Raw genomic sequence first — 24712 nt, 5'->3', positions numbered from 1 at the left:
AGCAACAGGCCTCACCGGGATTTTACCAGTTTTTTCACGAATGCCCTTTTTCTGTTCCAGGATCCAACCATGCCTGCATTTGACAGACGGCCTGGAGGGTAGATGTGGCATCCCCAGGGTCCCTCAGAGAGCTAGCCTGTGGCCAGCCCTCCCTCTCCCACTGTAGCTTGGGCTCCTGCCCTCCTTACCTTCCTACCTTGTCAAGACACAGGTCTTGTTGCTCTGTCCATGACTCTAGCATCACAGACGCCCTGATACAACCTTGCCCTGCCTGCCCCTGTCCCTGTCCCCATCCCCATGGCCACCTACCCAGGCCTTCCTGCTCATGTGCTTCCCCCCGCTCACCCCCGGCACATACACACACATGCCCTGAAATGGCTGGCTCCGGCTTGGCTCCCATTGGTGCTGGGAGCATTAGGCTACTCCCATTCACCATGCTGTGTGGCCCACCACACTAGCCAGGGTTCTTCCCTCTCTGGGACTGGAGGACACACAGTTGACTTGATGGGGACCCTGGTGGTTCCTATCCAGCCTCCCGTCCTCCCTCAGCTGCCTCCCTTGTGTCGGCGCCTCTCCAGCCTCTGTCTGGCTGCTGTTCTCTCCCAAGGCCTTGGGAACGCCTGCCTCTCTGTTGTCTCAGCACTCCCTTCCCAGTTTACAAGGGGCTTTTGGGGAGGGCTTCCCCCCACCGGGGATAATGGGAGGCATGGAGCCATGGTTTGCTGCGGTCTCTGCTCTCTGGGCAGTGAGGCTTTCTGTTGTTTACCTTAGGCTGCCTCTGAAGCTCCCAGAGCCCTGCCCAGACATGATCTCACTCTCTCAAATCATCCCTGCGAGGCAGACAGGAGTCTGGGACCAACCTGCCCCCACTTCACAGGTGGGAAAACTGAGGGATTCACACATGTGCGGGCATGCACAAGACACACACACACACACACACACACACAGAGCAAATATGTTGATAAGTTGCTCTGCAGTCCTGGGGTCCTGTGCCTGCAGTTATTTGGGAGGTGAGAGGTCCAGGATAGGGCTTGGCCCAGCTGCGTTCAGCAAGTGCCTCAAAATTCATGAGCCTTGTAGGGATATCCCACAGCCTAACACGGGGCCCTGCCTCCAGGAAGCCTGTGGTATCAGCAGGTGAGAGGAGTCTAAAGAAACACATCCTGCGTTGAAGTTCCTCAGTCCAATTCTAAGGCAGCTCTACAGGCACATTTCACCAGGCATGGTGGCTCATGCCTGCAACCACAGAACTTTGGGAGGCCAAGGCAGGAGGATCAGTGAGGCCAGGAGTTCAAGACCAGCCTGGACAATATAGCAAGACCCTTGTTTCTACAAAGAAATAAAGATTAAAAATTAAAAATTTAGCCGGGCATGGTGGTGCACACCTGCAGCCCCAGCTACTCAGGAGTCTGGGGCAGGAGGACGGCTTAAACCCAAGAGATCAAGGCTGTAGCAGGATCTGTGATCATGCCACCGCACCTCCAACCTGAGCAACAGAGTGAAACCCTGTCTCTAGGGGGTAACAAAAGGCACATTTCATGAGGGCGGGCCTTGTGTGTTGTAGCAAGAAGAGCTGTGGTGGAGAGGGCCCACCCCTGAGGGTCGGTGGGCTGCCTGGGGACGGTGCCCAGTACTGGACAATCCACACAGCTCCTCTCCGATTGTCGTGCCTTCCAAACATCCCTGTAAAACAATAATTGTTATGACCCTACTCTACAAATAAGAAAATTGAGGCTCACAGCTCACCCAGGAGCACAGAGCAAGCCAGCCAGCAGCGGCTGGCCATCTGGCTCCAGGTCCTGAGCTTTGTCCACACCATCAAGCAGGGAGGCACAGAAAACCAGCCGAGGGAGAAGAAAGGGGTGGCCTCTGCCGGGTGAGGAGCCAGACGGCCTGCTTCGCAGATCCCTTCCAGCTGGCCTTGTCTTCCAGTTCTGAGGGGGGGGGTGAAGGAGGAAAGGCCGAGCTGGGAGAGGAGCAGGCGCTCGCCACAACAACCCCCACCCTGCTCTCCACGCGCCAGGTCCTGCACGCTAGGTGGGAGGGTGACGACAAGGATGGAGGAGCGGGGCCCCACCCCCGCCCTCCCCGGGCGCACCATCTGCAGCGGAGAGGGCCTTGAGCTGCGTGGGAAATGCGGTGGCCAGAGGGACACTGATGAGGATGGGCCGGCTGACGGCAGCCCTCTCTCAGCCCCGGACCCTTCCCGCCATCCCCAGCCCTTCCCCTCCCTCCTCCCAGCGCCTGTCACTCTTCCTGCCCAAACCAAGCATTTAGCACTTAGTCTCGAACCCTCAGCTGACTCCTCATCTAGGACTCCGTCTCTCTCTCCAACTACAACAGAATCTCCTTAAAGGCAGGGGTTTATGTCCCCTTCCCCACAGGCCCCGTGACATTTATTACTCTTGAATGCAGTGAGAAGAAAGTTATTTGGGAGATGATCAACTCCGGCAATGCCATCGTGTGTTCACGGCAACAGCTGGGCAGTGGGTCCAAGGGACGGCCCCGGGCCTCCGTGACGTCACCGGGCTTGTTGCGTCATAGTCGCCTACCCCTGCGTCGCAACGCGCCCTGCAGGAAGGATGACGTCACGGTCGGAGCTCCTGCAGACCAGTGCGCGCTCGGGGAGTAGGCGAGTCGGGGGCGGCTGGGAGACGTCCTGAGCGCGCGGGACTGATAGGCGGCAGAACCCGGGCGGGGTCCTCCGAGCTCCGGCCCGGCGCCCACCCAGTTGCCCGGCGGCCCCGGGTGGCCCCGCCCCTTTGGAGACTGCCACGGGCCGGCCAATCCGGGCAGGCCGCGACGCCGCGCAGCCTATCAGCGGCCAGGGCTCGCGTGCGCTTCCGCGTTCGCGTGCGCTTCCGCGTTCTCGTGCGGGACAGGCCTGCTGCCGCAGGGACTGGGAGAGGGCGCCGGAGCCCACGCTCGCCCGCGGCTCGGCTCAGCCAGTCTGCGAGTACTCAGGCCGCCGCCCCCCGGGGTACCCGATGGCCTCGGAGGGCCTGACGGGAGCGCTGGCTGCCGTGCTGGCGGGCCAGGGGCCGAGCGTGCAGAGCTGCGACTCGGCGCCGGCCGGGGAGCCGCCGGTGCCCGTGCGGCTGCGGAAGAACGTGTGCTACGTGGTGCTGGCCGTGTTCCTCAGCGAGCAGGTGAGCGGCCGCCCGCCGGGCCCGCCGGGCCTCGGGAGCGCGCAGCCAGCCCAGGTGGGGACAGAAGACCCAACGGCCACAGCCAGCGCTGCCGTGTGCGTGGCGCTCCCCAGTTTTGCAAAGCACTCCCACTCCCACTCGCATCTGTGTCCTGCGTTCGTCCCGATGTGCAGAAGAGGAAACTGAGGCCCGGGGCCTGTTTGTCTCATCCCACTAGGGCTCATTCCTTCCCTTCCCCAGAGTCTAGCGGAATGCCCAGGGTCCCCCGGGTAGCAGTGGCTCAATTCGTGTTTACCCTCAGGCCTTTGGTGCTGATCCCTGTAGTAGGCGATGTAATGACAACTAGAAGGGGCCAGGGCCATAGGGCAGGGTTGTACAGAGTGGAGGTGGGGGGTCGTGTTTCAAAGCCAGACCCCAGTGTGAGGACCCATCACAGTTTGTAAACCACGCCGTTGGAAGCGAGAGATACACAGTGACATGTACAGACGCAAATCAGTGCAAGACACATGGTGACCCTCACTCTGGGACCTCATCTCCAGCCCCTGAAGCAGCTTCCAGGAATCTCAGCCCTTCCTGAAATGGAAGTCTTCTTAAATCCAGAGAGGGACGAATTGCAGGGAGGAGAGGGCTGCAGCCCCCAGCGACACGAGGGCAGGTCTCCTGGAGCGCTAGCCGGATTAAGGGTGTCCACCCAGAGGGGAGTCTCGGGCGACTGTGTTTGAGGTGTCCCCTGGTCCCCAGGGAAGGGAAGGCTGTGGCAGGAAGTGAGGATCCTCTGTCCCCTCAGGATGAGGTGCTACTGATCCAGGAGGCCAAGAGGGAGTGCCGGGGGTCGTGGTACCTGCCTGCGGGGAGAATGGAGCCGGGGGAGACCATCGTGGAGGCGCTGCAGCGGGAGGTGAAGGAGGAGGCGGGGCTGCACTGTGAGCCCGAGACACTGCTGTCCGTGGAGGAACGGGGCCCCTCCTGGGTCCGCTTCGTGTTCCTCGCTCGCCCCACAGGTATGGCCCACCTGGAGGCAGTGTGAACAGGGCCAGTTGACACCTTTCCCCCAGCTCCTCGGTGAGGTGAGCCCCTCCACAGCCAGTCCTGTTATGACTGGCACAGCCTGGCATGGGCAGATTCCAGCCTTTGGGCTGGGGGCCTCTCTTCTGGGTCAGGGATGTCTGTTGACTGCTACACCTGCACTTCTCTCCACACAGCCTGTCCCTGCCCCATCCCCCACATTTCCCCCAGGTGGAATTCTCAAGACTTCCAAGGAGGCCGATGCGGAGTCCCTGCAGGCTGCCTGGTACCCACGGAGCTCCCTGCCCACTCCGCTGCGAGCCCATGACATCCTGCACCTGGTTGAGCTAGCCGCCCAGTATCGCCAGCAAGCCAGGCACCCTCTCATTCTGCCGCAAGAGCTACCCTGTGACCTGGTCTGCCAGCGGCTCGTGGTCACCTTTACCAGCGCCCAGACAGTGTGGGTGTTGGTGGGCACAGTGGGGATACCTCACTTGCCTGTCACTGCCTGTGGCCTCGACCCTGTGGAGCAGAGGGGTGGCATGAAGATGGCCATCCTACGGTTGCTGCAGGAGTGTCTGACCCTGCACCACTTGGTGGTGGAGATCAAGGGGTTGCTTGGACTGCAGCACCTGGGCCGAGATCACAGTGATGGCATCTGTCTGAATGTGCTGGTGACCGTGGCTTTTCGGAGCCCAGGGATCCAGGATGAACCCCCAAAGATTCGGGGTGAGAACTTCTTTTGGTGGAAGGTGACGGAGGAGGACCTGCAAAGCCAGCTCCTCAAGCGGCTTCAGGGATCCTCTGTTGTCCCAGTGAACAGATAGGGAGGTGGAGGAGGTGACAAGGAGCTAAGCAGCCATGCTCCCTCCAGTGCAGACATGTCTCCCTCTGAGGGAGGCAAGAGGCTGGCGATCAGGGATCTTGTTGCATTGGGAGCAGGGGCAGCTCTCCTGGTTCCCAGGAGAGATGCTTTGAGCAGCATTCCTCTACATTGCACAAGGGACAGTGCCTTTAACCAAGCAAGGAGTCCAAAGCTCAGGACCTGACAACCCTGAAGGCACACTGACACCTCTCCCCAGGGGGACGGGGAGCCTTCTGCACCACCAGTGGCATCTCCTCATGTTCTGTGCCCTCCTTGGGAAAGGCCTGCATCCTGATCCTTCCAGGCCCTTGGAGCCTGGGGGGGCACTGGGGAAGGTGTCCCGAGGGAGGAGCCCCTTGCTGAGTAAAGAGGTGTTACTTACCTTGCCTCCCTGCCTAAACGTCTCTGTGGGGAGCAAGTGTTGGGGATTCCTGTCCAAGAGCTGCTGTTCCCCTCGTGTTACCCACAGCTGCCCATGCCTTTCCCAGTGCACTGACAGTGTGGGCCAGTCTGCTGTCCAGCATGGCCCCTGGGGCTCCTTCCAGCTGGCCTGCTGGCCTGGGAGGTGACTCTGAGGGGACCCATTCCTAATGAAACACAGCTCTGAGTCCTCCCAAGGGTTGGGCAGCGGGTGGCCCCAGAGGAACTTCACGTGGGACGGGCTGCAGGTGCTGCCTCTGCTCTCTCCTTGAGCCTCCCTGGCACAGACCCCTCCCCCGGCTCTCCTGCCTCTGCCTTTTCACAGCTTCAGCCCACACCAGACCAAACCTTTTTTTCATTTCCCCTCAGCCTGGCTGAATCACGGTAGGAATTTTTTTTTTTTTTTTTTTTTTTTTTAATAAGTGGCCAGGCACAGTGGCTCACGCCTGTAATCCCAACACTTTTTGGTAGGCTGATGCAGGTGGATCACTTGAGGTCAGGAGTTCGAGACCAGCCTGGCCAACATGGCAAAACCCCATCTCTACTAAAAATACAAAAAATTAGCCGGGCATGTTGGCAGATGCCTGTAATCCAAGATACTTAGGAGGCTGAGGCAGGAGAATCACTTGAACCGCAGAAGCAGAGGTTGCAGTGAGCTGAGCTCCAGCCTGGGCAGACTGTCTCAAAAAAAAAAAAAAACTTTGGCCAGGCACGGTGGCTCACACCTGTAATCCCAGTGCCTTGGGAGGCTGAGGCAGGAGGACCGCTTGAAGGCAAGAGGATCGCTTGAAGGCAAGAGTTTGAAGCCAGCCTGGGCAACATAGACCCTGTCTCTGCAGAAAAACAAAAAACAAACAAAAAAACCCAGGCAAGGTGGCGCATACCTGTAAATCCCAGCTACTCAGGAGGCTGACACAGGAGGATTGCTTGAGCCCAGAAAGTGGAGGCTGCAGTGAGCCATGATCAGGCCACTGCACTCCAGTCTGGGTGAGAGAGCAAGACCCTCTCTCAAAAGAAAAAAGAAAGAGAAAAGAAAGAACATTTAAGCGAAAATCGAAGGAAATGAACAGACAAAATATATCAAGTGTTCTACGGTAGAGATTTCTGATTCTGAGCAAGGAAACACTTGCACGGGCTCCCCTTCTCCTGAGGGCCGAGATAACCTCCAAGGCCCCTTTTCCAGCCCCCTCCCTGCCTCTCTTGGCTGCCCTCTTTCTGGCCCCTGGAAGGTGGTAGGAATCCTTGTACTCTCTGAGGACAAATGCCTCGCAAATGATGGAACCAAACCCTTTTGTTTCAGTTCATTTCTGTCAGTGTCGAAGGGACCCACTGGCCCACATCCAGTCAGCCGGGCAATGATGTTTGGCTATTTGCCCCCATTATTTAGCCTAGTAGTTTTCAACCCTGGGAGCACATTAGGGTCACCTGGGTTTTTGTTTTTCTTTCTTTTTTTTCTCTCAGACAGGGTCTTGCTCTGTCACCCAGGCTGGAGTGGAGTGGTGTGATCCTGGCTCACTGCAGCATTGACCTCCCAGGTTCGAGTGACAAGTGATTCTCCTGCCTCAGCCTCCCAAGTAGCTGGAACCACAGGCGCATGCCACCACACCTAACTAATTTTTAAGTTTTTAGCAGACATGGGGGCCTCGCTATATTGCCGAGGCTGGTCTCGAACTCCTGTCCTCAAGTGATCCTCCCGCCTTAGCCTCCCAAAGTACTGGGATTATAGGCATGAGCCACCATGCACAGCCACCTGGAGAGCTTGAACTCTGGGCCCACCCCCAGCAACAATAATTTAACTGGTGATGGGACACTGGGCATTGGGATTTTAAAAAGCCACCCAGTGATCAACACGAGTTGAGAGCCACCGTCTGGCTCCTTTTCCTCCAAGTTCTCAGCCTGCCCTCTCGCAGTCTCTTGGGGAACCCCCTCAGAGGATCCCCCACCCCTCCACACACATCTAAGGACAAAGGATTTATTTATGTGTTAACTTTTCTGTTTCCCTGAGAACACACCTGTGAATTATTACTATTATTTTTTTTAGAGACAGGGTCTTACTCTGTTGCCCAGGCTGGAGCGCAGTGGTGCAATCAGCTCACTGCAGCCTTGAACTTAAAGACAAGGTTTTAAATACCAGGCCTACTTTACAACTAAAACAGGCATACAACACGCAGCATAAACACACCCAAGTGAGACTTGCACACAGATGCTCCCACGTGGTCCATTCCCTCACGGTGTCTCCGGGGCGGGCAGGCTCTCGGCTGCAGGTCAGCCCAGCAGAAGTGGCACTGCTCTGCCAAGAGTCTGGCTCCTGGCAGGCTCTGAGGATCAGCAGATCTGCACTGCCAGAGCCTGTCTGTTTACCGCCCACCCCACCTCCCTGCTCCAGTGCTAGAAAAAGAATTTGTCTTCCTTGGGGAGGAAGATGGGCCCGAATTAGCAGTGGAGTCCTGGGCAGAAGGAGGGAAACTTGGCCAAGAACAGAGCCACCATGTCCACGCAATCACACCATTTATTGCTGTGCTGTCCGGGGAAGACACCGTGCAAACGCCAAAGTGCATGGAGAAGAGGGGAGGGTCTGTGACTCCCAGACCCTCGAATATTTTATGAATCTAAGAGTCCAGACATAGTTCATCCACGGAGATCTGCGCCCTGTCCACACCAACACCCACGTTTGTGCACGCACATGCGCACGGTGCTCTTCAGAGCGGCGAGGTCCTCCCCCGTGGGGAGGAATGCGGGAGAGGCAGAGGTCACTGAGTTTCCTCCTGTTTCGTGTCACCTCTTGGCAACCTGTGTCTGGCTTCTAGAAGTGGCATGGGCAAGAAAAGGAAGCAAAAGAGGCTCTGGCCTGCTCCTCCTTGCCCAGGAGCAAAGCCAGCAACTGTGTAGTCCCGCTGTGAGGTAATGCCTGGCGCCGCCCGTGTATTCCTGCAGGTCAAGACAGATTCGGGCCGGGTGGGGTGGCAGCCCCAGCCACAGAGGGCATGCAGGGAGAACAACACCAGGACTGGCTGCCTGGGCCACAGCCACTCCCCGCCAGGCTCAGGGGCCTGGAGTCAGGGGGCGTCCTGCCCTTATCTGTCCCCTGAGCTCCCTGGCCACCCAGAAGGGTCTTCTATCAAGAACACTGGGCCCTGAGCAGAAGGGAGGGCAAGGCCTGGCCTCCCCTGGTCTCTGACCTCTCTGCCCAGGTGCTGTGGACCTGCTGAGACGGGTTCAGAAGGCGCCAGAGAGGAACTAGCTGGACCTGAGCCTGGCTCCCGGGCCCGCTCCCCTCCTGGCTGCAGCTGCACCAAGGTTCTCATTAGCAGCGGCCCCCGCCTGGGTGCGGAACATGCTTTGGGCATTTGCCATGAGGCGGCTGGGAGTTTTGCAACAGTTTTCAGGGGAGCAGAGTAGGAAGAGGGGCTTCCCTGACGATCCTATTCACTGCTCCTCCTCCATGGGCCAAGTGGGCCAAGCCGTGAAGGCAGGGGACAAAATGTCAGGTCTCAGCAGCTCCCATGGTACCTAATGTGACACAGACAAGGCTCCAGGCCCCATCTCCCTGGCCTGGGCTCCCGACCAGTCTCAGAGCCATCAGCTCACTCCCCATCTTGCCTCTGGAGTTGAGTCACAGGTCTTGGCCCTGGCCACAAATGGCCAGTACAGAGGGGGCCAGGCACATAGCACATGAGGGTCTGGGGCCTGGGTGCTCACCTGGCTGTCACCCAAGCTCCTCCAAGAAGGCCCCAAGGACCCTGCTGCCTGGAAAGCCATCTGTTTGGCTCCTTGGCGCCTGGCATGCCCATTCCCTGAAACCCAGTCTGGTGTGGTCAACATGCCGCAGTCTCCTTGACTGAGCCTGGGAGCAGAAGCCCCATCCCAGGAGGGGAGTGTGGCGGCAGTGCCAGGCAGGAGGCAGCTCTGGGGCAGAGGTGTGGACAGGAGTCTCCCACCGCCCTGCTCCTGGCTCAGACCTGCCCTTCCGGGGCTGGGGAGAGGTTCTGGCGAGGATCATGCGGGGGAAACTTGACGAAGGCAATGGCAGCCAGCTCCTTGCAGAACTCCTCCAGCACCACCACGCCCTGGAGGAGGGTCTGGTGGTCCAGCCTGAGGGGAGATGGCACAGGGGGCATGGCTGGGTGGGGGCAGGACTGTGCCCAGCATGACAGCCCAGCATCCATGAGGCTTGACCCTGTGGCCGGCCACCTGTCCTCCAGAGGCACTTTCTACCCTCCCACCCCCAGGCTTCACCTGGCACCCTTGGTACTTACTGCTCCCCAGGAGCCTGGCCCGTCAACTGCTTGCGCACCAGAAGCAGCTTGCCTGGGAATTGGGGTACCCTCTGGATTCTCTGCATCAAGTCCCCGATCACCTAGATTAGGAACCACGGGGGACTCAGATGGGGCCAGCAACACCAGCGGGTCCCCTGGCCCTGCCACACCATGCAGAGCATGGGGAGACTGTGCTTTCCCTGGCACTGGCAAGGGTGCCCACCCCTCCAGCCCCCAACCACCTGCCCCGTTCCCCTTCCCTGCTTTTCCCTCCACCCCCACTGGGCACATTCCCTCGGGCCGAGGCATCCTCACCCTCACCAACACGGAGAATAGGCTTCTGCAGCCGGGGGCCAGGCTGATGTAGGGATCCAGGAGGTACTCATGAATATGGGGGTGGGGGAAGAGGGCAAGCCGGGACAGGACCGAGGTCACCTGCAGGTTCAGGCTGTATGGCTGTAGGAACATGGTGGACAGAGCTGAGGGCTGGCAGGGCTGGTGAGTATTTTTGCACTCCCCCAGCAAGATGCCTGGCCAGTGTGAATGTGTGTGGGGGTGGGAGGCCCACGTGATGTGTGTGTGTCATGGATTCCATGGGGCTGAGGGCCAGAACATGTTAGGACGTGTGGAGCAGGGGCGAGATGGGGCTTCCCACCTGGGGAAAGGACAGGGGTGCTGTGCACCAAAGAACCGAAGTGGAGGCAACCCTGTGGCCAGCCCCTGCTCTCAAAGGACCCCAGAGGCACCAGCCTGGAGTTCTCCTGGCCCAGACTCACTGGCTACCTGATCCAGAATCCGGGACATGCGGTCAAACAGCACTCGGAGGAAGTGGCCCTCGAAGAAAGGTCGCTCAGGCTCATGGGGGTCCAAAGGTGTGGGGGTCAGAGGCCAGCCCCAGGACGCAACGCGGGAGCTGCACTCCTGGAACTAAGACAGGCGGGAGAGTAGAAGCAGCAGGCCCAGGGATTGGGAACCAGCAGACGGGGCCCCACGTAGGAGGGATGGGCTGGGGTCCTTGGGCAGATGAGAGAGGGGGAACTCAGAGCTTATCACCCAGCTGTTCTGAAGGACAGGAAGTGGGAGCTGGTAGCAGGAGCCACTCACCAGGCCATAAGCATCGTGGACGTATGTGTCATAGCCCGTCTCCTCCAGGAAGGCAGAGGTCTTGGCTTCCTCGGGGACCAGGCACAGGAAACTGAGAGACAGGAGCTGGTGTGGAGGCGCTCCCGGCTCACCCTGCTCTCCCCTGCTCGTGGGACCCCTATCTCCCTCCCCAACTGGACCCCAGGGCTGTGACCAAAGAAAAATACTCAGGCCAGACACGGTGACCAGGTCTGTAATCCCAGCACTATGGGAGGCCAAGGTGGGCGGATCACCTGAGGTCAGAAGTTCGAGACCAGCCTGGCCAACATTGGGAAACCCTGTCTTTACTAAAAATATAAAAATTAGCTGGGTGTGGTAGTGCATGTCTGTAATCCCAGGTACTCGGGAGGCTGAGGCACAGGAATTGCTTGAACCCAGAACCCGGGAGGTGGAGGTTGCAGTGAGCCAAGATTGTGCCAGACTATCTCAAAAAAAAAAAAAGAGAGTAAAACTCGAGTGGTTCAGACTGCCTAACTTGTTCCCCACCTGTTGACGATTTCGGTCACTGCTGTTTTGCCATCGTAGCTGGTGGCAGGAGCTAGGCGAGGCTTTGCACGAGGTTGAAAGCCGGAATCCAGGAAGCTGTCGGTAAAGTAGGGGTCTTCCTCCAGATCTCTATGGCCAGGACAGAACAGTGCGGCACCAATGAATGAATGGACAGAGTGAGCGTGCGAGTGCTGAGGGCCGGGCTGGGTCCAGAGGGCGCCGGTTTCACTTACAGTGTGTCCTCATAGCTCTCAGGCTCTGGTGAGCCCCAGGCCACATAAGGGCGGCCCTCAAGGTTGCGCAGGACCAGGCTGCGGATGATACCCTCGTGGGGCTTCTGCAGCAGCTCCTCAAACAGCCGGAGCGTAGCGATGCTGATCTGGAGCGGGAAGGCGGTCGGCAGGATAGCCCCTTCCCCACCCAGCTCCCAGGGGTGCCTTGGCATGGCTAACCCAGATAAGAAAAGGCCTCTGAGGCAGAGTCACCTCCCTTGGCTGGATGCTAAGGTGTGGGCCTAGGAATCAAGAAGTCTGAAGTCTGGGTGGTCCCTGGTACGTGACTAATTTGATGTGTGATTTCAGGCAAGCCAAATCGCTTCTCTGTGCCTTACTTTCCACGTCTGAGAAATGGGAGTATCAACCTCGCCTACCTCACGGGGTAGGTGTCAGCCCTCCCGCAAGCCAAGTGAGTATAAAAGCACTGTCCAAAATATAAAATACTGTAAAATAAGCTGGGCACAGTGGCTCATGCCTGCATTCCCAGCACTTTAGGAGGCTGAAGTGAGAGGATCGCTTGAGGCCAGGAGTTGGCGACTGCAGTGAGTTAGGATCACACCAGTGCACTCCAGGGCCTGGGGTGACAGAGCAAGACCCTGTCTCTTAAAAAAAAAAAATGCATATGATCATAGAAAATTAGTGTGTGACAAAAGCGGCTCGGCAGTTTTGCAGTTCAGCGTCTCAAAGGTGGAGTTAGCTGGGAACACTCATGAAATGGGAAGAGTGTTCAGGAAACCCCTCTGGCAGGGGTGGTGAGAGGAACAGAGATGGAGGTCCCCCTCCGTACCTCATCAGAGAGGTGGTCACAGTGCCCGATGAGGTGAGCGTACAGGGCATGGGGGTTGTCCCTGGGGGCTTCAGGCTGCCGGTCTGTGCCCAGGAGGAAAGCCGCGGCCTCCCGCAGCAGCGCAGGGGAGCGGAGCTGGCGCAGCATGGCTGTGAGGAGCGCGGTGGAGGTCAGGATGCTCTGCTCGGACCTATGGGAAGAGGGCACCTTAGCCAGGCCCGGTGTGTGCAGATAGCACATGAGTGTGGGTGGCAGAACCCTTCCTGCTTGCCTCGCATCTTTGGCTGGTATGTCTGTGGTCACTTGCCCATCCCTGCTGAGGTCCTGCAGGGAAGGGTAGGAGGCCTTCGTTTAGCCCACGTAGCTCAGAGCCATGTGCACATCACAGGGCAGGCCTGGCAAACATCACCCAATGGGGTCCACAGATGGGATTCTGGTCAAGAAGGTGTCTGGCCTTAGGGACAGGATGAGGCTGGGTGGGGTAGGCGGTTTGCTGTAGACCACAGTCATGCCTGAGGTAACTGGACACTTACACATGCAGGAGCTGGGGCTGCAGGGTCTCCACGAAGAACTTCTCAGCCACGGCCTTCACCAAGGCGTCTGCAACCACCTGGGTTCCACAGAGCATGTCGTCAACGTGTTTTGCGCTCATCACAATTCCCACTGAGAAATAACCACGTCCTTGCGCAGCGCCTGATGCCACAGGAGAGGGTTCCCAGCCTGCCTGGGGCCCCGCCTAGCTCCTGGACCCCATGTTTCCATGTCCCTGCTCCACTTAGTCCTCGAGATAATGGTACAGGGAATAGCATGAGAGCCCGGCCCCTGCCCGCCCCTGCTCACCGTGTGTGCCTCTGTGATAAGGTGGTCGCAGTAATCAAACCAGCCCAAGAAGGCAGCCAAGGCCTCCTTCCCAGGGAAGGAAGCCTCATCAGATGGGGCACTGGGTAACCTGAAGAGGGGAGAGAAGTCTCAGAGAGTGGGGAAGGAGCTTCAAGGTCTTCCTCAATGTCTCCCGAAACTGGGCCCTTCCCCTCTCCTGTGGAACCTCTGTGGCTGGGGATCGGTTATCTTGGGGGTTTTATGGACAGAGGCAGCAAAAGCAGTGCTTCCCTGGAGGGCAAGAAGGCCCCTGGGGATCAGCTGCAGCCTTGGGGAGACGGTGGCTAGCAGGGGTCGCTAGCAACGTGGAATACCAGGGGAGCTGGCCACTAAAGACAGGCAGGGCTGCCAGCAACTGAAGATGCTGGCCAGCCTTCTGGGCTGGGCACCCACCTCCAGCTGATGCCCTCTAAGGCAGCAATGTCTGCGGGGTCCAGGAACACAGGCATGGACCGGTACAGCTGGCAGAGGTGCTGGACAATCGCAGGGCAGCAGGGGCTGCTCTGGACCAGGTAAGTGGCGGCTGCTGGGGAGGCCACACTCACCAGGAGCAGCAGGTTCTCCTGGGCCTTCAAGGCCACCCGACTCTTCTAGGGGATGAGGACGCAACTTCAGGGACATGCATGTGAGCCCCCAAATCACCTCCTGGCCATCGACCCACCCCTCCCCCGCCCCCACCCTCTCCATCTCTGCTGCCAGCACCTTGCTCTGGCACAGCCCAAGCAGGGAGGTGATCAGGTTGCTCTCTGCAGTCCCACCATCCAGCTGCTCGGTCTCAGCAGGCATGTGGCTGTTCAAGGCCTGGGCCCCACAGGGCTCCCCGTCCAGCTGGGGCCTGGCAGGAGCACCATCGTGGGAGCAGTCCTTGTCCCTGTGGCTGGCTATGTCCTTAGGCAGGGCAGTGGGTTCTCCGCATGCCTTCTTCCTACCTACAATCTTTTTACCCTGCAAAGAGGGTGGGATGAGGCCAGGCCTGGTGGGGACCACTTCCCAGGGTCCCCCACTGGGACCGCAGGGTGGGCTGCTGGCAGGGCCTCAGCCTGGAGCTAGAGGGTAAGCTGCCTGCGTGCCTCCTGGGTACCTGCTCTCTGCTTCTGCCTCCTCAGGAGGGCCGAGGGGGCTTGCCCTGGGGTTCCAGGCCCTCCCGCTCCTCTTCCCAATGGGAGTGCTCACTTCCAGGATATAGGCGAGCAGCTCTGGGTCCTGCTGGATCTTGGAGCAGAGGACAGTGGTGAGCTGCACCTCCTCCTTTTCTGTAACAGATCCGGGAGCTGTTCCACCGAGTCGGAGGAGTTTCTGGAAGAGCAGCAGGACAGAAACATTGGGGAGAGGCGTGGCGGGGGAGAGAGCGGGGTCTTATGCCCACACACCCCTTGGCTTCTGGGCCCCTCACCTGCACAGGCCTGTGGACGCTGAGGTAATGCAGCAGGGGGTGCTGCACCTGCGCCAGAACCTTGCTGAAGAACTGGAACACCTGCTGCCGCATGCCTGGGGGGAACTGAGGCCAGGGACAGAGCGCCTGTCAGGACCCTGGCCCCCGCCTGCCGCATGCCTCGGGGGGACTGAGGCCAGGGACAGAGCGCCTGTCAGGACCATGGCCCCACCTGCCGCATGCCTGGGGGGAACTGAGGCCAGGGACAGAGCGCCTGTCAGAGGCTGTGTCCCCTGCCTGCCGCATGTCTTGGGGGGACTGAGGCCAGGGAAGGAGCTCCTGTCAGAGGTGTGTCCCCCACCTGGAACGCTGCACCCCCAGAGAGCCCCAGGCTCAACTCCTCCCTCAATCCTGGCTCAGAGGGCCCCTTCTCACAGGCCTGCTTCCGTCGCCACGTTGTTCGAAACTGGCCTTCCTGGCACTCGCAACCCCTTTTCCTGCATCACTGTGCTCCATAACTGGGTCATTACTGATCCATCACAGGACGGTCCTGCCTCTCCCACTAGGTTTCTTGTCGGATTTTCTTTCCTTTTTTTAGGAGACAGCATCTTGCTCTGCCTCCTAGGCAGGAGTGCGGTCGCATGATCACAGTTCACTGCAGCCTCCACCTCCTGGGCTCAAGCAATCCTCCCACTTCAGCCTCCCACGTAGCTGGGGCTACAGGCACGCACCACCATGCCTTGGTTCTTGTCAGTCTGAATCCCTACTGTGTCCCCAGCATCTAGAGCAGAGCCTGGCACGTGGCAGGCCCACCTTTGTGGAGTGAACTGGGAACAGGGGTACTGGGATGGTGGAGTGTTCTAAGTGAGACAGCCACAGTGCCTGTCCTGTTTGCTCCTCTCCCCGCAGCTGCCACTTTCAGTGTCAGGACTGGGAAGAGCACAGGCAGAAAGGCCTGGAATCCAGGGAACCCCAGGCTGCCCACCTCAGCCTGGAATCCAGGGAGCCCGGGGCTGCCCACCACAGCCTTGCCCAGCGCGTAGAGGGCCTCCCACCTCGGCCTGGCCCAGCGCGCAGGGGGCCTCCCACCTCGGCCTTGCCCAGTGTGCAGAGAGTCTCCAGGATCTTGTGCTGCAGCAGGTACTCCAGGCAGGGCCCTGCCTCACCCACGGCCACCTGCTGCTGCTCTTCATACACCAGGATGTCCAGCATCTGCTTCAGCCGCCAGGGAATGTCTGTCTTCTTGGCGGGGGTGTTTTCATCTAATTGATGTTTGGGAAACAAGGGTAAGTAGGGTGAAGAGGGGCACCCTGGCTTGAAAACTTCACCATCTCCTGCCAAAGCCCAGAAAGGGGAGGTCCTGTCTGGGAGAGGTGGGGGAAGAGAGCTGCCGGCAACTGGGAAATGGGTTTACAGTGGATGCTTCAATATTTAAGAAGACAAAAGTCTTTCCAGGCTCAGGACACAGTCCTCTGAGAATGCATGCATGCCCAGCACTTTATTGGGGGCAGCAGCATCGGCTTCCTTCAAACCCTGGGATAGGTACAGAGACAGGGACACGTGGTCCTGGGCCCACAGAAGGCTGCTGTCAGCTCTGGGCCTGAGTGAGACGCTGTGGGCTCAGGGCTCTTGTCACATAACTTAGAAGCTGTAATTCCAGCAGCTGCCTGAGAGAGAACCTCCCGGGGCCTCCCCAACTGACACTCAGAGAAGGCAAGCCTCTGTTTTTCACAAAGAGAAAAAAAACATCTGCATCACCACCTTCAGGTCTGACCCAGTCCTGCTCTCTGTACCAAGGCCCTGACAGGGAAGCTACTTAGTGGGGCTTTTCCAGTCAGAGTCTCGGTGTGTCTTTTAAAGAAAGTTCTGGTGCTTCAGGACTGGCCTTGGAGCACCCCCTAGCTTTCCTTTAAGGAACAAGAGCTTGAGTAGGGTGGCCTGCCCCAGGCACTTCCGACCCTTCTAGTCTAGGGACCATTCTGGAAATGAAAGGGCTGGGGGGTGGGGGGAGCCCCAGGTGAATTTAAGCCAGTTCTGATCTGATCTTACTCAGCTGGTGGACCGAGGCTCTCCTTCAAGAGCTCTTTCACCTGAAGAGGTGGTTCAGAACCGGGGGTGGGCTTTTCTCCCCCAGGGAACATGAGGCAATGTCTGGAGACATTGCTGGTTGTCCCATTTCGGGGGTGGGGTGTGCTACTGGCACCTAGTGGGTAGAGGCCAGAATTACTGCTGCACATCCCACACTGCCCAGGACAGCCCCGCGCAGGGAAGGCTCCAGGTCTAATGCCAACTGTGCCAAGATTGAGAGACCTGATCCGGCAGAACCCTCAGAGGGTCCCACAGATTTCTGAATTTCCTGGGCTGGCCCGGGCTGGAAAGAAAGGCTGTAGGAAAGGTGTGGGCTGGAATGAAGCCCCAGTCTGAACTCCAGGAAGGGGAAAGCGAGGGACGCAGGATATGGTTACCTGGCAACAAGTCTGTATCCACCCGTGGCAGCATCATGACTGCAGAGCAGCCACTCAGATGCTGTCCCCTCAGTGAGCGATCCTGATGGGACCAGGTGACCCAAGGCTTTGGCTCTCTGGGGTGTTAGCTTGGGGAGAGGGACCCAGGCATGTTACCCATCTTGGTTTTCGTTCTCCTCCTACCCCAGATCTCTACAAGGAAAATGCCCCTAAGTTGGCTCAGGGGAAAGGGGAGGTTGTTAAACTCTTTTCTTTTGATCAGTAAACCCTAGGCATGTTCTTGGGGCTTGAAGGCCTGGAGCTGGAAGCTGGGGGAAGTGCAGCCACCTCTCCCTTGCAGAGTCAGGCCAGTGAGACCCCCAGCGAGGCTACTCCTCCCTCACACAGCCCTTTCCAAAAGGTCAGGGTGGGACCGGCAGCTAAATCATCAGGAGCAGAGTGGCCCAGGGCTCTGGGTCTTCTGTCTGTCTGGTTCTCTGTCTCCATGAACTCGGCTCCAATTCTGCACGTTACCTTTCCCAGGACACCTGCGTGGTGACACTCTGCACACTCCTTCCTCCCCGCTCCCTCCAGGGTCCCCCGGCTGGGGAGGGCCAGGCCGCACCTGTGCTCTCGATGTAGTAGTGCGTGATGCCCTTCCAGTGCTCCACGAAGGCCTGCAGCAGGTCAATGCTGGGCTCGCGCTGCGGAGAGGGCAGAGACACAACCTCGGTGGGGGCCACAAAGGCCAGGGAGCCCCTGCCTTCATGGGAACAGACATTCCATGCCGAGTGTCAGGTTCATGCTAGGACTCCTCATGAGGGGGCACCCTGCTCCCTGGCTTTCAAAGGGAGGAATAACACATTTCCTCCCGGACACACTGGCACTGTCTCCATATCTAGCCAAGTATCTCCTGACAGGCACTTCTCCCTAGATACCCCTCCCTCCTAGAAATGCTGTTTTCTTGCTATATGTCACAATCCTGTCCTGTCTCTGTCCTGGAGGTGCTAAGAATATTGCTGGGGGAAAGAGACACAGATTATTTCAACACAGCATGGTTACACTACAGTAGAGGCACATAGAGGAACGCAGTCCCCCAAAGAAAAGCAAAATGATACAGATCGAAAATGTGGCAAAGGCCAGATGCAGTGGCTCAGGCCCATAAGCCCAACAATCTGTGAGGCAAAGGTGGGCAGGCGGCTTGAGTCCAGGAGTTTGAGACCAGCCTCGGCAACATGATGACGCTCTGTCTCTAGAAACAATTTAAAAACTAGCAGGACGTGGTGGTGTGTGCCTATAGTCCCAGCTACTTGGGAGGCTGGGCTGGGAGGATCACCTGAGCCCGGGGAGGTCAAGGCTTCAGTGAATTGTGATCGCACCACTGCATTCCAGCCTAGGTGACAAGGTGAGACCCTATCTCAAAAAAAAAAGAAAAGAAAAGAAAAGGCAAAGCTTTCCCATTCCTCTCAATCTGAGAGTCTATGAGAATCTGTTCAAGACCACCACAGGCTCTGTTCATTTTGATGGGCAGGTAACATTAGCATGATATTAACAAAGTGCCTTCCTTCTAACATGCGTTCATCTTGTGTCCAAAGCCTGAGCCTGCACAACCCCAACTCCTTAGCCAGTGCTGCTCTCGTTTCCTCGTCTACCGGCTCCTTCTATCAAGCCTCGGAAAATTCTGGTTCTGCTCTGGGAAAGCCCCTAACCTCCCCCTTTTCTATAAGCGCTCTCTCCATCTCTACACCATGGCTGATACTGGCCTTGCACTGAGAACAACCACTTACCCTGAAAACTTCTCAAAATCAAAACAAACAAAACCATTCCTTCGCTTTTCTTGCAGAGTAAATGTTTTCAGGAAAAAAAAGAATTCTAATCATCCCTCCCCACAGCTGTGCATTTCTGCCTCTAGGTCTTTGCTAAGGCCACTCCTCTGCCCAAGGTGCTCTGTATCCCGATAACTTGTCTGGATCCTGAGAGTCCCCAGTGAGGTTCAGTCCCCAGCAGCTCCACCAAGCCCTCTCCAGTGTCCCTGCCTGCCCACACCTCTCTCTGACCTCACACTTCACTGCACCACAGAGCTGAGTAGCCACTCATGAAATCATTCATTCATTCCAAGCGCCCACTATGTACAAGACACTATGCTGGATGCCACAAGCAACATGAGGATGACTAACACCCAGTCCTCAAGAAACGTGCCATGGAGAAGACAATATAAAATTGCATTGAATAATGAAGCTACAAGGAAGTAGTGTGAGGCCTCAGGAGAGGTGGAAAGTGGTGACCTCTCAGAAAAAGGGGAAACTTCTAACAGGCTGGAACAGGGAAGGCTTTACCAAGATCACATCTGTACTAAAACTTGAAGAACCAGAAGGAACTCTGCAAAGTGTGTCTGGGGAATGGGTGCTGGTGAGACTCTGGAGCCTCTATCATTTGTTGCAGGCAGCAGGTCAATGACAGGTTTTTTGTTTTTTGTTTTTTAAATAAGTAAATAAAAGAGAGTCTCACTGTCACCCAGGCTAGAGTGCAGCGACACCATCTCAGCTCACTGCAATCTCCGCCTCCTGGTTTTAAGTGATTCTCCTGCCTCCCAAGTTGCTGGGATTACAGATGTGTGCCACCACGCCTGGCTGATTTTTGTATTTTTAGTAGAGACAGGGTTTCACCATGTTGGCCAGGCTAGTCTCGAACCCCTGACCTCAAGTGGTCTGCCTGCCTGGGCCTCCCAAAGTGCTGGGATTACAGGAGTGAGCCACCACACCCAGCCACTGGCACTGTCTGAGCAGTGTTAGGAAGATTCATCTGGCAGTTGAGCTTGTGAGAGGAGGTAAAGGCAGGAAGAATATGCTTAGAAGGCCACTGCAACACGGGGAGGGACGACATTCAGAGAACTGGCAACTCCCCTCGGTCCACAGGGCATCTTGTCTTCTTTCAAAGCTAGTTGGTAGGGGCTATGACCCTTCTCAAAAGTAGCACCACCCATAGTTATTCCAAATATTCTATCCCTGTGGAGTGATGGCATCTCACCACCTTCCATGTGACAGTGCCTGCTGTGCTGAGCAGTCGTCTCTTCTGCTAGACGATGAGCTCCCTGAGAGCCAGGGTTCTGTGTTTCACCGCTAGCCTGCCCTCGATGGGCTCAGCGCATAGTGAATACTCATGAATATTTACCACATATCTCAGGAACCTGCTGGAGACATTCTTTCCCTAGTTCCTTGTTTCAGAAAGTCCTCTGGCCCTTCAGCAGCCCTACAATTATCTCATAATTTCTGTGATGGGGTCTCCTTTAGCCTCAAAATTGACTTAACAGTCTTTGAAAACCTTGAGCTGGGCTTTAACCAGAAAGAACACTCCAGTACGACAGGAGACATGGGAGAGGCAGGTTAACCAGCACAGGCCATTAGAGAGCTGGTGACATAGGTGTGTCATCTTTACCCGACTCCATGACCGGCTATGGTAACTCCAAACCAAAGACACTGAACCCAACAATTTCTCTTTAAAGATATTATTAGTGGCCGGACATAGTGGTGGCCCACACCTGTAATCCCAGCTCTCTGGGAGGCCGAGGCAGGTCAATCACTTAAGGTCAGGAGTTTCAGACAAGCCTGGCCAACATGGTGAAACCTCGTCTCTACTGAAAACACAAATGTTAGCTGGGCGTGGTGGCGCAGACCTGTAGTCCAAAAAAAAAAAGAGCTGTAATGATTCCTAATCTGTTGGATCAGAAGAGGGTGGGGAGGAGCACTCTTCCTCCTCACTGAGGAGTCAGTTGACTTACTGGGATCACACATTACTTGGTGACCCAAGCTTGGGAAAGACCTAGACTGGAGACCTGGGGGTAGAGCAGAAAAGAGGAATTTGTCTCCCTGTAGGGCCAGCCACACCTCCCGGACATAGCCTACATGTTCAATACTAAAGGGCCCAGAAGATCACTTGGCTAAAAAGATGTCCCTCCACTGCCAAAATCTTCCATCATTGGAAGTCTTAGAAATTGACTCCTAGCCAGGTGCAGTGGCTCATGCCTGTAATCCCAGTACTTTGGGAGGCTAAGGCGGGTGGATCGCTTGAGACCAGGAGTTCAAGACCAGCCTGGGCAACATGATGAAACCCTGTCTCTACAAAAAATACAAAAATTAGCCTGGCGTGGTGCAGCATGCCTGTAGTCCCAGCTACTCAGGAGGCTGAGGTGGGAGGATTGTTTGAGCCCAGGAGGTGGAGGCTGCAGTGAGCGTGAGATTGAACCACTATACTCCAGCCTGGGCTCAGAAATAAATAAATAATAATAAAAAGAAAAGAAAAAGAAATTCACTCCTCAGGACTGAGGAACTGTCTGGCCTGTCTCACCTCCTGTAAATGGAGTGTTCCTCAGAGGTACGAATTAGTTTATCAGATCACTTCTTAAGATGACAGCTGTTTTGACTGGGGATGAGGGAAGGGGAGGAAAAATCATTTTGGAACCCTCTCTACCTGGATGCCCCAAGGCCCTGGACCTGGGTCAACAGCAGGGCTGGGAAGGTGTAGGAAGTCATAGTTTCTGACTTTCTTCCCAAGTTTGCCTAAGGCAAACTTCCTTCAACAGGAGCTCCCATGCGGGTGGGGGAGGAGGTGGTGGGGGGGAAGGAGGGTGAAACCCAAGGCTTTCTCTCCTGAGAAAATCTGATACTCAACTCATCAATTGGGGGAAGATTTTTACTTGGAGGCAGAAAAGTATTGTTGACTTTACAGACAGCTTCTTGGCAGAGTTACTTTCAACAGCAGGCAACCCCCACCCTACCAGGAATACCCCCGCCCTCCCTACACAGCACTACATCTTGCTGAACGAACCCTAGTAGTGGGCTGCTTGCCAGCCTGCAGTCCTAACAAAAAATGGCAAAAACACAAACTCTGACGGCATGTGAAGCATCAATGGACTCTCCTCCCCGCACAGGGCCACTCAGGCCCCACCACGGAAGGCCTGTCCCTCACTCAAAGTCAATTTGGCTTGTGAGGGGTGACAGCCTCGCTGGAAACATATGCACGCTGCAGAAGGCGGTTTCCCCGGCTGGGCACCCACCAGCCTGCCCCGGGTCTTTACCCTTCGTGGGGACTTGGACCGGCAGGGCCCGCACTTCCCACGTCCCGGGGTGACGGGAAGGGCGTCCTGCACCCCAACAAGGTCCTGGAGTTGTCTGGGAGATCAGACCGAGGAGAAGGGGCGGCGATTTTTTCAAGCCCAGGCGGGGTGGAGCGGAGGAAGGAGGCAGGCCCACCGGTACTGGGGGAGGCGGTCTAGGGCCCGAGGGGGCAGGAAACACCCCAAGGGGTGACAGGGAACGTCCCGGCGAAGGCGAGTTCGGGAATTGGGAGACTCCACGGCCAGGACGCACAGACAGGAAGCGACGCGGGAGCAGGCCGGGGAGGTGGGGCGGTCGGGAGGAGTCTGGGAGCGGGACTGGGAAGAGCAAGGGGAAGTGGGGCGCGGCCGGCGAGGAGAGGCCGGGGAAGGGGCGCCGCAGCCCGGGTGTCCCTGCCCGAGGGGGCCCGCGCCCGCCCGCCCTGCCTCCCGCCGGCCGCACCCGGCTCCGCGCCCGCCCGGCCCGGCCTAGGCCCGCGACCCCCGGCGGCCTGGCACTCCCGGCCTCACCGCCCCCACGGCCTCCTGCAGCAGCGCCCCGAGCCGGCTCAGCATGATGGCGCCCGGCCCCCGGCTCCTGGGCGAAGGCGTCGGCGGCGGCGCTCTAGGCGGAGGAGGCAGCCCCTTGGCCCCGGCGGCCCCGGCACGGCAAGGGAGGCGGGGCCCGGCCGCTCCGCCCCTTCCCGGCCCGGCTGCGTGGCGCTGGTTAAGCCGGGCTGGGGGCGCCGGGTCGGGCCGGGGAAGGGGGTTGGGGACCGCCAGCGGTAGGCCCTGAGAGTTGGCTGGGAGGGTTTTTTTTTTCTTTCTTTCTTTCCTTTCTTTCGAGACAGGGTCTCGCTTGGTTGCCCAGACTGGAGTGTAGTGGCGCGATCTCTGCTTATTGCAGCCTCCAACTCCTGGACTCTTGCGATCCTCCAACCCTGGCCTCCAGAGTAGCTGGGACCACAGGCGCGCCACCGTGCCTGGCCAATTTTTTTTTTTTTTTTCCTGGGAGGGGAGGTCTCACTATGCTGCCTAGGCTGATCTGAGCTCCTGGCCTCAAGCTACTCTCCTGCCAGGGCCTCCTGAGTAGCTGGGGTTAAGGCGGGAGCTAAGGGGGGTGTTTTCGAGGAGGAATTACAATTCCTCCTGAATTGAAGTCTCAGGTAGCCCCAGGCACATGGGCTGATGAGCTCCTGCAATGTGCTGGTCCCAACCAAGATGTGCAATGCCAAGCACACCCCGATTTGGAAGATACAGTAAGAAAGGAAAGAATGTGAAACTGCAATAATCATGGCTTATATTGATTACATATTAAAGTGACTATTAGGTGTGTTGGGTTAAATAACGTATATTGTTAAAATTAATTTCACGTCTTGCTTTTTACTTTTTTGACATGGCTATCAGAAAATGTTTATGGGCTGTGGGCATTGGCTCACACCTGTAATCAGAGCACTTTGGGAGGCCAAGGCGGGTTGATCGCTTGAGGCCAGGAGTTTGAGACCAGCCTGGCCAATATGGTGAAACCTGTCTCTACTAAAAATACAGAAAATTAGCCAGGCATGGTGGTAAGTACCTGTAGTCTCAGCTACTTGGGAAGCTAAGGTGGAAGAATCACTTGAACCCGGAAGGTGGAGGTTGCAGTGAGCCAAGATCATGCCACTGCACTCCAGCCCAGGCAACAGAGTGAGACCCCGTCTAAAAAAAAAAAAAAAAGGAAGTTTCTGCAGCTAAGTGTGGTGGCTCAAGCCTGAAATCCTAGCACTGTAGGAGGCCAAGACTGTTGACCAGCCTGGGCAACATAGCAAGATCCTGTCTCGACAAAAAAAAAAAAAAATTAGCAAGGTGTGGTGGTATGCGCCTGTAGTTCAAGCTACTCGGGAGGCTGAGGTGGGAGGAGGATCACTTGAACCCAAGAGTTTGAGGCTGCAATGAGCTATGATCGTGCCACTGCAGTCCAGACTGGGTGACAGCAAGATAGTGTCTCTAAAATAAACAAAAACAAAAAAATAGTGTCTCTGCTAATCACTGACATATGATGAGAGGGAAAGGAATCAGTTTCCCTCGGGAAGGAAGAATAGCCCCTGTCAGAATTACAGAACCTAGAGTTTTGGGGTCTCCGGCTTCACAGGACCCACCTCACCTTTTAGGACCCATTCCCGAGTGGGGCTGAGGCACAGGAAATGCTGACCTGCCCAGAGTGGGCTCTGTGCTGTGGTGTGGAGCCCGCAGTCCAGACTCTGAGCCAGGGTGGCCAGGGTCTGGGCCTCAGGCCCTAGGGAGGGCCAGGGTTCGGCCAAGTCCAGGCCGAGTGAGAATTGATTGGGACCTCAGTTCTCTGACAGGTGAGAGTTCCAGTCCATTCTCTGCAGATTTCTAGGCCCACCTCCTCACAGGTAAAGGATGCAGGCTGGATAGATCAAATCAGCTTGCTTCCCTTCAGTATGTCTCAGAGGACTCTAGGGGATAATGAAAGTACATCAGGAGTGCATAACCTTTTATCCGACTTAACTTTTTAAATGTTATTTTTAAAACTCTA

General features: G+C 57.1%; 2 protein-coding genes across 5 annotated transcripts; one reads left to right on the top strand and one right to left on the bottom strand.

Annotated features, from left to right (window-relative positions):
• Positions 1 to 2841: 2841 nt before the first annotated feature.
• Positions 2842 to 5406, top strand: NUDT18 (nudix hydrolase 18). The gene is made up of 3 exons (XM_007962372.3): positions 2842 to 3149; positions 3937 to 4150; positions 4386 to 5406. Exons 1-3 carry the CDS (start codon positions 2988 to 2990, stop codon positions 4979 to 4981), a joined length of 972 nt encoding a protein of 323 aa, XP_007960563.3. The 5' UTR covers positions 2842 to 2987; the 3' UTR covers positions 4982 to 5406.
• A 2524-nt stretch (positions 5407 to 7930) lies between these two features.
• On the bottom strand, positions 7931 to 22861 carry FHIP2B (FHF complex subunit HOOK interacting protein 2B). Of its 4 annotated transcripts, XR_490149.3 has the most exons (18): positions 22705 to 22854; positions 17707 to 17785; positions 15727 to 15899; positions 14659 to 14763; positions 14439 to 14561; positions 13968 to 14210; positions 13659 to 13855; positions 13227 to 13335; positions 12920 to 12996; positions 12387 to 12576; positions 11558 to 11703; positions 11325 to 11453; positions 10800 to 10890; positions 10479 to 10622; positions 10011 to 10151; positions 9696 to 9796; positions 9139 to 9531; positions 7931 to 8242 (listed from the first exon to the last, which is right to left on the bottom strand). XR_490149.3 is itself a non-coding variant. In XM_007961860.3 (17 exons), exons 1-17 carry the CDS (start codon positions 22747 to 22749, stop codon positions 9393 to 9395), a joined length of 2232 nt encoding a protein of 743 aa, XP_007960051.1. In that variant the 5' UTR covers positions 22750 to 22861; the 3' UTR covers positions 7931 to 9392. The 4 variants fall into 4 exon arrangements, 3 of the variants coding, with proteins under 3 accessions (XP_007960051.1, XP_007960047.1, XP_007960049.1); XM_007961860.3 differs by having other exon boundaries at positions 7931 to 9531; positions 22705 to 22861; XM_007961856.3 differs by having other exon boundaries at positions 7931 to 9531; positions 13659 to 13852.
• Between the last annotated feature and the right edge of the window lie 1851 nt (positions 22862 to 24712).

Source organism: Chlorocebus sabaeus, chromosome 8 (assembly GCF_047675955.1).
Source record: "Chlorocebus sabaeus isolate Y175 chromosome 8, mChlSab1.0.hap1, whole genome shotgun sequence".
Classification (NCBI taxonomy): domain Eukaryota; kingdom Metazoa; phylum Chordata; class Mammalia; order Primates; family Cercopithecidae; genus Chlorocebus; species Chlorocebus sabaeus.
This window is presented reverse-complemented; position numbering and strand designations above follow the sequence as displayed.